Source organism: Antrostomus carolinensis, unplaced genomic scaffold (assembly GCF_000700745.2).
Source record: "Antrostomus carolinensis isolate BGI_N321 unplaced genomic scaffold, ASM70074v2 scaffold25629, whole genome shotgun sequence".
Taxonomy (NCBI): Eukaryota; Metazoa; Chordata; class Aves; order Caprimulgiformes; family Caprimulgidae; genus Antrostomus; species Antrostomus carolinensis.
Window position 1 is genome coordinate 14,751 of NW_010338265.1, and position 10,037 is coordinate 24,787.

The 10,037-nt window shown below is 55.4% G+C and overlaps 1 protein-coding gene across 2 annotated transcripts in view; it reads left to right on the forward strand.

The window, feature by feature from the left end:
* The window catches only part of ABCC2 (ATP binding cassette subfamily C member 2), a 17,273-nt gene extending 7,236 nt beyond the window's left edge, over positions 1–10,037 (forward strand). The window contains exons 12-33 of one of the 2 annotated variants that reach the window (XM_010175463.1): positions 51–188; positions 453–599; positions 900–984; positions 1,075–1,141; positions 1,337–1,463; positions 1,602–1,778; positions 1,886–2,053; positions 2,355–2,541; positions 2,649–2,675; positions 3,438–3,570; positions 3,970–4,060; positions 4,320–4,539; positions 4,985–5,139; positions 6,130–6,285; positions 6,400–6,599; positions 7,237–7,363; positions 7,761–7,862; positions 7,943–8,086; positions 8,363–8,521; positions 8,742–8,908; positions 9,269–9,463; positions 9,888–10,037. In XM_010175463.1, coding sequence (XP_010173765.1) covers positions 51–188; positions 453–599; positions 900–984; positions 1,075–1,141; positions 1,337–1,463; positions 1,602–1,778; positions 1,886–2,053; positions 2,355–2,541; positions 2,649–2,675; positions 3,438–3,570; positions 3,970–4,060; positions 4,320–4,539; positions 4,985–5,139; positions 6,130–6,285; positions 6,400–6,599; positions 7,237–7,363; positions 7,761–7,862; positions 7,943–8,086; positions 8,363–8,521; positions 8,742–8,908; positions 9,269–9,463; positions 9,888–10,017 — 3,102 coding nt within the window. In that variant the 3' untranslated portion in view covers positions 10,018–10,037. Of the gene's footprint in view, positions 1–50; positions 189–452; positions 600–899; positions 985–1,074; positions 1,142–1,336; positions 1,464–1,601; positions 1,779–1,885; positions 2,054–2,354; positions 2,542–2,648; positions 2,676–3,413; positions 3,571–3,954; positions 4,061–4,319; positions 4,540–4,984; positions 5,140–6,129; positions 6,286–6,399; positions 6,600–7,236; positions 7,364–7,760; positions 7,863–7,942; positions 8,087–8,362; positions 8,522–8,741; positions 8,909–9,268; positions 9,464–9,887 lie in introns of both variants that reach the window. The other variant, XM_029086865.1, reaches the window with a different exon arrangement.

Genomic DNA, 10,037 nt, shown 5'->3' on the forward strand with positions numbered 1-10,037 from the left:
TGGGCAGTCCTGGCGGAGGACACCACCTGCTCACCCTTGTTATCCCACAGATCCTGAAGCTTTTTGCCTGGGAGCCTTCATTTGAGAAGCGAGTCAATGAGATCCGGGCACACGAGCTCAAGGACTTGCTGAACTTCAGTTACCTGCAGTCAGTCTCCATCTTCTTGTTCACGTGTGCCCCCTTCCTGGTGAGCAGCAGTGGGTCTGCTGGGGGAGGGCTGCACCTTCCTCAGAGCTGGGGTTGGGCTGTGTCCAAGGGGATGGGAAAAGTACAGTCTTGGCTGCTGGCGTGAGAGCCATAGTTGGAAAGGGGGCCCGTCAAAGTGGTGAGAAGGGAAGTAGGAGGAGAACAGGTCCCCAGCAGAAAGGCATTGCTGAAGCCTTAGGGGAGCATGAGGGGCTGGGCTGCATACAACCACACTGATGGTGGCTTTCCCTGCTATCTGTCTTAGGTCTCCTTGGCCACCTTTGCCGTCTACGTGCTGGTGGATGAGAACAACATCTTGGATGCGCAGAAGGCCTTTACTGCCATCTCCCTTTTCAATGTGCTGCGCTTCCCCATGGCCATGCTGCCCTTGGTTCTCTCTTCCCTGGTGCAGGTCAGTCCTCACATAGGGCAGGAGGTGCAGGGGGATCTCATGATACCTCTGCCCAAACAAGCATACAGGGCTCAGGTGTGTGATGGACCTGGGACTTGGACACCCAGGGGTCAGTGCAGAGGACTCTGCTGGCAATGGGATAGGACAGGACTCACATAGGTGACACAGGCTTGGGGCTCAGAGGTTGGGGCTGGTGCTTGGGTGGGAGCTGTGTGTATGGGGTGCTTTGCTTACAAGGCTCCTGCCAGCCCACCCAGCTATGCCCCGTGCCCACATGCCATTGTCTTTCTGCCATGGCAGACCAATGTGTCAACTGCGAGGCTGGAGCGCTACCTGGGTGGAGAAGACCTGGACACCTCAGCTATCCACCACAACCCCATTGCAGGTAGGGGAACCTCCAGGTTAGTCCTTGTGGGTCACAGGCTGGCCCAGCCCTGGGCTTTCCCAGCCCTGAGGGACGTCTCTCTGTTGACAGGCAGTGCTGTGCGTTTCTCGGAGGCCACCTTTGCCTGGGAGCAGGATGGCAATGATGTGATAAGAGAGTGAGTGCTCTGCACCGTGTTGGGGGCAGGTGGGTGGGGAGATGGAGTCTTCTTTGTTGTTAGTTGGGGATGGCACTTGTCTCTCAGGGTTCTGCTAGATGTGAGTACCCCAGAGACATTGCTCCATGCTGGTCCCATGCAGGAGCTGGCAGGTGACCTGGTAGTGCTGCTTCCTCAGCCCTCATGTCTTTGCAGTGTCACCCTGGACATTGCTCCTGGGAGCCTGGTGGCTGTGGTGGGGGCTGTGGGCTCAGGCAAATCTTCGTTGGTGTCAGCCATGCTTGGGGAGATGGAGAATATCAAGGGACACATCAACATCCAGGTGAGAGGAGCCGGCTGGTGTGGGGGGCTGCCTGGGAGCTCAGTGGGGAAGCAGCAGGGCAGGACTGGACCTGGAGTGGTGGCTCAAGGCAAGGACAAGCTGCAGGAGAGGGCAGTGTTCTTGTGTCTCTCTTTCCAGGGCTCTCTGGCCTACGTTCCCCAGCAGGCTTGGATCCAGAACGCCACACTGAAAGACAACATCCTTTTTGGGTCAGAACTGGATGAAGCCAGGTATCAGCAGGTCATCAAAGCCTGTGCTCTTCTTCCAGACCTGGAACTGCTGCCTGCAGGTGACCAGACAGAGATTGGAGAGAAGGTATCAGTCAGCCCTGGGCACCATGGGTTCCCCACAGCACCTGCAGCAGAGGACAGAGCTGTTGCCCTGTGCCAACTCGGGGCTCAGAGAGGTCCCTTCCCTTCCAGGGCATTAACCTGAGCGGGGGCCAGAAGCAGCGAGTCAGCCTGGCCCGGGCAGTGTACAGCAACGCAGACATCTACGTCCTGGATGACCCTTTGTCTGCTGTGGATGCTCATGTTGGCAAGTACCTCTTCGACCATGTGCTGGGGCCAAAAGGGCTGCTGCAAAAGAAGGTGAGCATCCATGTTCTCCTCCCCACCACCTGTCCAGGCAAGAGTGGCACTGGCATGGGGTTGACCATCCAGGGAAGGCTGAGGTTGCTTGCATGGGACAGAGAGGGCTTCTGTGGCTTTCATGTGGGTCTGCAGCAGGCAAGAGAAGCCTCATGGGTTCCCAGAGTGGTGTCCCATGTTCCCACAGCCAGGCAGTGATAAGCAGAGAGGTCCCCAGGTAGGGAATGGAGAGCCTGCAGGCCCATGGCTGGGAGGTGAGGGGTGCTCTGATGCTCACTACCCTGCAACCACTTTGTTGCAGACACGGATCTTGGTGACACACAGTATCAGTTTCCTGCCCCAGGTCGATAACATCGTGGTGCTGGTGGCAGGAGCAGTGTCTGAGCACGGCTCCTACAGCACCCTGCTTGCAAACAGGGGAGCCTTTTCCCAGTTCCTGAACTTGTACGGCAGCCAGGAGGAGGATGCTTCAAAGAAAAATACCACAGGTACTGGGAGCATGATGGGGCTGCGGCAGTTCGAGGGGCCGTGCGTGTGTTTTAGGATTATGAAAACCTCAAGACCTGATCCGTGCATCTGACCTGGCTCTGTCCAGCCCAGGCCCCAGTGATGGCTGCTGTCAGTCCTTCCCAGCTGCTGGCAATGGGCAGCACAAGGACTTTCCACCTAAGATTTGCATCCAAGCGTTGTGCTGAACAGCCAGTGAAGGACCTGTCTAATTTTTTCACTCTCTTTTTAGTTCATTTATATTCATAAGTCCCATAATCTTATGTGGCAACAGGCCCCATATCTTACTGATGCTGGGGTGAGAAAGATCCTTGGGTTTATTCCAAACATGCTGTTGGATAACATTTCATCTTTATCATGTCCTTCAGTGCTATATGAAGGAGTGGTGTCAGGTCAGGTGGGTGCTTACCCTGCCTGGACTCAGCCCAGTTGTCCAGCTGGAGCCTGGCTATTCCCAATCTGACCCCACAGGACCCATCTCCACATGCTCAAAAAGATGCTCCTGAACGGGAGTGACATGACCTATCAGATCTTGTAATTACTAAACTAGCACAGATCTCTTCCTGAGGTCCCACCAGTGGCAGTGGGATAAGTCAGCAGCAGGGATTGCCTCTGTGCAGGCCTTTAGCCCTACGTCCACTGTTATTTTTCCCTCTACCACAATGGATTTCTTCTTCCTCCTGCTGTACTGGGCTTGGAGCAGGGTTGGAGAAGGTGTGTTGTGTTGTGTTGTGGTAGGACATAGCCTGGGGCTGGGGTGCAGGGTGGAGCTGAGTGCAGCAGAGGTGTGGTGCAGGGGATCTGCTCTCCTGTCAGTACCTGACTCTACCTTCCCTCATCCCTGTGCTTGTAGCTGTTGCTTTAGCTGGGGATGAAGAGCAGGGTGATGAAGACCTTGAGCCTTGCGTGGAGGAGAGCCCTGATGATGTGGTGACCATGACCCTGAAGCGAGAGGCCAGCATCCATCGGCGAGAGTTCAGCCGCAGGTGGGGACTCAGTCCGAGCTCTCAGCTCTCTCCCCGGGCCCCTGCACTGCTCCCTCAGAGTTGAGGGTCTGGGGGACCCTTCTCTGCAGCTCCTTCTCTACCACCAGCTGGGCTGAGTCAGGAGCACATGATCTTGCCTTTACTCACATTAGTGTGTTATGACTTTACTCTATGGTCTTCCCTGAAACTCCTTCCACTGGCTGGATCTCCTTTTGGGAACAAGGACTGTGATTTCATGGCTGCAAATGCCTAGGGCTTCCACAGGGCTCTTTCCAAGCTACCCAGTTAGGACATTATTTCCCAGAGGGCTCCAGAACTGGAGTCCTAGTGCAGCATGGGAATGAATTCTCAGGAGTGGAGGACCCACCCAGCATCCTGTGACTAACAGTGCCCATCACCTCCCTGCAGCCTTAGTAAAAACAGCACCAATTCCTGGAATAAAACCCAGGAGGAGCCCCCCAAGAAGCTGAAAGGCCAGCAACTGATTGAGAAAGAAGCTGTGGAAACTGGCAAGGTGAGGAGGATGGATGGAGTGGGCACTGTGCTGTCTTGGCTCAGTGCTATAAGACCCTGACTGGCTCAGAGAAGCTGATGCTGGTGTTCTGTGGCCCCATTGCAGCCAAGAGGCACTGAAGGAGACAGAGCTGTCTGGGGCTGGTGGGCAAGGTGGTGGAGGGAGCACTGTGGGCAGCAAGGCAGGAGTCCCAAGGCTGTGCTGGGTGCCATCAGACATGGTTTGCTGGGCAGCGGTGATGGGCTGAATTGGTCCACAGGTGAAGTTCTCCATGTACCTGCGGTACCTGCGTGCTGTTGGCTTGTGGTATTCTTTCTGGGTTGCCATGGGCTACGTTGGACAGTACGTTGCCTTTGTGGGGACCAACCTGTGGCTCAGCGCCTGGACTGACGATGCGCAGCGCTACCTGAACCAGACCTATCCTGTGGAGCAGCGAGACCTGCGGATTGGTGTCTTCGGGGCACTGGGGGTGTCACAAGGTGAGTGTGGGAGCACAGGGGATCCCGCTCACCTCAGCTGTGTGATCCAGGAGGGACATGGCTTGCAAGCCCTGCAGCTGGTAGTGCAGCAAGGAGCAGGGGACCCAGCACTGTGCTCCTGGCTGAACTGGTGACACATACCAGTCTGAAGCCAGCATAAATTGCCCCAAGAAGTCTGTGTTGCCCTCTTAGGTTGAAAGTCACTGTCCTTAATCAGTTTGGAAATAGTGCCAGGGCCTAAGGCTTTCCAAAAGGGTTAGCATTCTTCCCCTCTGGTGGAACGCAGTTACTGGGGCCTCCCGAGAAGGTGGGATGTAGGACTATCACAGTGGCTCACTGCAGAGCTGCTAGCTGGGAGCTGCTTGATGTGTCCCTTGAGCCAAAAGGTGCCTGGGGCCAGTGTCACACACGAGCTGGTGATGACCACCCTGTGCTTTCCCTGCAGCTCTCTTCCTGCTATTTGCAACCATCCTGTCTGCTTATGGTGCCATGCGGGCCTCTCGGATTATGCATCAGCAACTGCTCAGCAACATCCTGCGTGTGCCCATGAGCTTTTTTGACACCACCCCGACTGGCCGCATTGTGAATAGGTTTGCCAAGGTAAGAGAACAGCCCCAGTATGCGGGAGGTGTTTGTTCCAGCAGGTCTGGAGAGCGCTGGGTGGTGGTGTAACCCTGTTGCTGTTCAGCACTGCACGGATGAACCCTGATAAGGGCCTGCAAGGGACCAGAAGGGCATGGTGGATGCCAGGCTGACTGTGAGGCAAACCACACCCTGGACTATACTAGGAGGAGAGTGTCCAGCAAATCACAGGAAGTTATTCTGTCCTCTCCTGAGTGCTAGGGAGGCCACACCTGGATAGCATATCCTGTTTTGGGGCCACCTGGTCAAGAGGGATGTGGAGAAACTGAAGAGGGTCCAGACTAGATTACCAAGAGAGGCAGGAGTCTAGAGTTCATATCCTGTATTGAGTTGTCCTTTTGGTCATGAACTCTCAGCAAAATATACAGTTTTTGCTGTGTAAATGAGACTCATAAAGCAAAGACAAAATGAGAAAGGAGGGAGAATACAGACAGGTAGGTGCAAGTGTGCAGCAACTCCACTTCTTCCTTTGATGACATCTCTTGATTTTTGTGAATAAGAATCTCTCTTGAGATCAAGCCTATTGGCCTGCTGCATTTACCCTGAGATGGTGGAGTATGTGGTGCCCAGCTAGGAGAGGGATGATGACCAGCTGGAGACCTGGGTACACCTGCATGGACCTGGGGTCAGCTCTGTCCCTCTTTCTGCCTCAATTCCTGCCCCTGCATCCTGGGTCTAGACAAAGATGCAGTTCCCAAAGCTGTTCTGTGCTACAGGAGAATATTATAGAAAGCTTCTCTGTTAAATCAGCCATTCCCAGGCTAAGAGCTGTGGCCCTGAATGGGGTTGTGACCCGAACACCAATTCAGTACCATCCAATATTTTTGCAAGTGTCTGGCACTGTGTTACCACAGGAGTGTGTAGGAGCCCTGCATGTGTGGAGCTTTTGGGCTTCTCCCTATCCCTGGGGTCACTGACTGCTTCTTTCAACTTCTTTGTATCTTCCAGGACATCTTCACAATAGATGAGACCATTCCCATGTCCTTCCGCAGCTGGCTGTCCTGTTTCATGGCCATCATTAGCACATTGCTTATGATCTCCCTGGCTACTCCGTTCTTTGCTCTCGTTATCATTCCCTTGAGCATCTTCTACTATTTTGTGCTGGTGAGTAACTGGGGCTTAAGAGAAGCTTCTGCTCTCTCTCTGCCCTCTCAAAGAGGAGTATCTTTGTTGCTTCTGGGCTTTGTGTTGGTAACCAAGCTGTGTCCCTCATTTCAGCGCTTCTATGTCTCCACGTCACGCCAGCTACGGCGTCTGGACTCTGTAACTAGGTCTCCCATCTACTCCCACTTTGGTGAGACAGTGTCAGGCCTTTCCGTGATCCGGGCCTACGGACACCAGGAACGGTTCCTGCAGCAAAATGAGAGCACCATAGACATCAATCAGAAAAGTGTTTACTCTTGGATAATCTCAAATAGGTGAGGTTTACTCCTCGTGCCACAGCACAGCCTGCAGCACCTCTGCTTGGAGACTTCTGAGTCCTGAGGGAGGTCCCTGAGATGCTGCAGTCCTCCCGCTTGATCTCAGGACTGAGGGTCTGTGTAGGAACTGGGGGAGCTTGGGATAGGGACACTGTCTATGGGAAGGAGATATTTTAGGGTGATTTTGAAAGCCAGAGTGTGGCCCTCTGTAAGTATCCAGAGCCTGGGCAGGGTGACGTGCCCCGTCAAGGGCTGAGAAGCTCTTTGTGGGTTCTGGGAAAAGGCCAATGCTCCAGGCCAGGTGGGAGTGCCATGGGGGCAGGATCTGGTGTTGATGTGTTCCTGGGTAGATACTTTAGGTATGTGAGGGTTGTATGGTTGGGGCTCATCAGATACATGGCCAGCACAGGAGGTTGTGTGAGACGCAGGGGCTGGCAGATAAAATGAACCTGCTTGCAGAATTGGCTACAAATCACGTGCTGTGTAGGAGCAGGTACCATGTGTGCAGAGCTGGGCTCAGGACTGGGTGTGCAGGGATGCTGGTGGGGTGCTGGTCTCACTGGTCGGCCCTGTGTTGGGTGCAGGCAGACACTTGTCCCAAAGCCCCTCAGCCATCCATCCTCTCCTGGTGCAGGTGGCTGGCCATCCGTCTGGAGTTTGTTGGGAGCCTGGTGGTCTTCTTCTCTGCGCTTCTAGCTGTGATTTCAAAGGGCACTTTGGAGGGCGGCATCGTGGGTCTTTCCGTCTCCTCCGCCCTCAACGTGAGTCAATGAAAGTTTTTGCTTATTCCAGAGCAGGGCTGTTTCTGGGAGCTCTGGGCTGGCTGCAGGATGCTGACCTGCCTCCAGCTCTGATCCCCTCTGGGAGGGGGTTAGCTGGGGTGTCCCATCACCTGGGGAGCTGCCATGGAGCCAGGGGAGCACACATCCTGGTGTGAGATGAACACTTGCTGCCGTGGGGAGGAGCACGTTCCTGCTGTGGATCAGAGATGCTACAGCAAACTTAAGAAGGGCTGGGGAGAGGGAGCTGTGGCTGGAGAATAGAGAATTAGGGGCCAGGCCAAGCATGATCATGCCCAGGCTGAGTACCTGAGCCGAGGTAGAGGTGGTTGTTCCTGGGTGCTGCTGAGCTCTGCGTCCTCTGGGCTCTGCCATGCAGGTAACCCAGACACTGAACTGGCTGGTGCGGACATCTTCAGAGCTGGAGACAAACATTGTGGCTGTGGAGAGGGTGCATGAGTACACAAAGGTGAAGAACGAGGTGAGGAGACCAGGGTCCAGGCAAACTTGGTGCTAGCCAGCATTGCAGGGTGCAACCCCCTAATGCTCCTGTGCCCCCAGGCTCCATGGGTGACAGAAAAGCGTCCTCCCCGTGGCTGGCCCAGCAAAGGCGAGATCCAGTTTGTTGATTACAAAGTTCGTTACCGACCTGAACTGGAGCTGGTTCTTCAGGGGATCACCTGTAATATTGGGAGCACCGAGAAGGTGAGGACCTCTCTGCCTCTGCTCTCACTACACCCTTTCCATAGTGACATGGTGTTAAAGTTGTTTCTGTCCTCTTAGCTTCAGTCTTGGGGCTGGGGAGGAATGGTGATGGGACATGGCTCCTGGGGACTCGAGCTGTGGGGCAGGGACCAAAGGAGGCAGTCTGGGAGATGGTGATCGCAGATGCAGGGCAGGAAGGCCCACCAGACCAAGATGGAGAGTATCTGCCCTGTTTTCTTCAACCCTGTCAGCTGGTATAAATAGGTGCTTCCGCAGGTTGGGGTTGTGGGCCGGACCGGGGCTGGAAAATCCTCCCTCACCAACTGCCTCTTCCGGGTGCTGGAGGCCGCTGGAGGGAAGATCATCATCGACGAGGTGGATATAGCGACGATTGGCCTCCACGACCTGCGCCAGAACCTGACCATCATCCCCCAGGTGAGCTGATCCTCACCTTTCCATGTCCCACTGCTGCATGGCCTCCCTCATCCTTAGTGCACCTCTGGGAGCTGCGGGGAGTCCAAGGGCCTGTGACGATGAGGCCATCGTCACCTCCTCTGCCCAGCTGCGGGCAGGATGTGGCCAAACCCAGGGGCCTGGAGCCATCGCCCCTGCTGAATGGCCGTGGTGTGGCTGAACACCGTACTGTCCCTGGCAGGACCCTGTGCTCTTTACTGGCACCCTGAGGATGAACCTCGACCCCTTTGACCAGTACACAGACGAGGAGGTCTGGAAGGCCCTCGAGCTGGCCCACCTGAAGACATATGTGCAAGACCTTCCTGAGGGGCTGCTGCATCTTGTGAGCGAGGGAGGGGAGAATCTGAGGTGAGCAGGGGAGTGGAGGCATGCCCAGCTCTCCTCCCTTCCCCTGGTCCCAGGGAACAGCCGCCTCCAGCAGAGTGGCTGTCCAGGGACGAGGGCACATAAGCTTCTGGGAGTGAAGGTGGGAGAAAATGGTCCAGGAGTCAGGGCTGTCAGGGACCCAGCATGAGCCAACCCTTCCATGGTGGCCCAGAGAGCAAGATGCTGAGGGATGTGGTGCTCAGGGTGGCAGATGATCAGCTGGGGCAAGGCCAGGGAGGGCTGGGCAGGCATGGTGGTGGGGTCAGGGCAGTGTGTGGCAGTAGGCTGGCATAAGCCATGCTGGTGTCTACCTAGTAACTCATGTTCCCCACCTCATCCCAGTGTTGGGCAGCGGCAGCTCGTGTGCCTGGCCCGGGCCCTTCTCCGCAAAGCCAAGATCCTCATCCTTGACGAAGCAACAGCAGCTGTAGATCTGGAAACTGATCATTTAATCCAGACAACGATCCGGAGTGAGTTTGCTTCCTGCACTGTGCTTACCATTGCCCATCGCCTCCATACCATCATGGACAGCAACAGGTACTGTGGGGCAAGTGGAATGGGGCTCTGGGCTCCTAGGATGGGTCAAGAGGTGGCCAGCAGCAGAAGCAAGGATGCAGCCAGAGGGGCAGGGGTGGATGCAGTGCCTGGGACAGCAATACATAGAGCTTCTAGGAGAGTAGAAAAGAGGGGTGGGAAGGATGGCCAGGCAGTAGTTATTATGCCTTTCTGTGGAGAAACATTTTTTGGGATCCTTCTTTACAGCAATAGGTCATAGAGGAATTGTCAACACCTTATGTGTCACCCCACCAGCACAGGGAGGAGAGCTGTGCCCTCACCTCTGTGCTGAGAGGTGAACACATAATGTGGCTGTAGGAGGACTGGGGGTTGGTGGGACTGTAGCGCTGGTGCCAGCAGCACTACTGCCTCTGATCCCAGGAGCTCAGGCATTCTCTGCTGCCAGGGTGATGGTGCTGCATGCTGGGAGGATTGTGGAGTACGACAGCCCTGAAGAGCTGCTGAAGAAGGAGGGTGTCTTCGCCACGATGGCAAAGGATGCTGGCATCACAAATACAGACACCACCGTGCTGTAGGTGGAGCGGAGCAGCGTGCA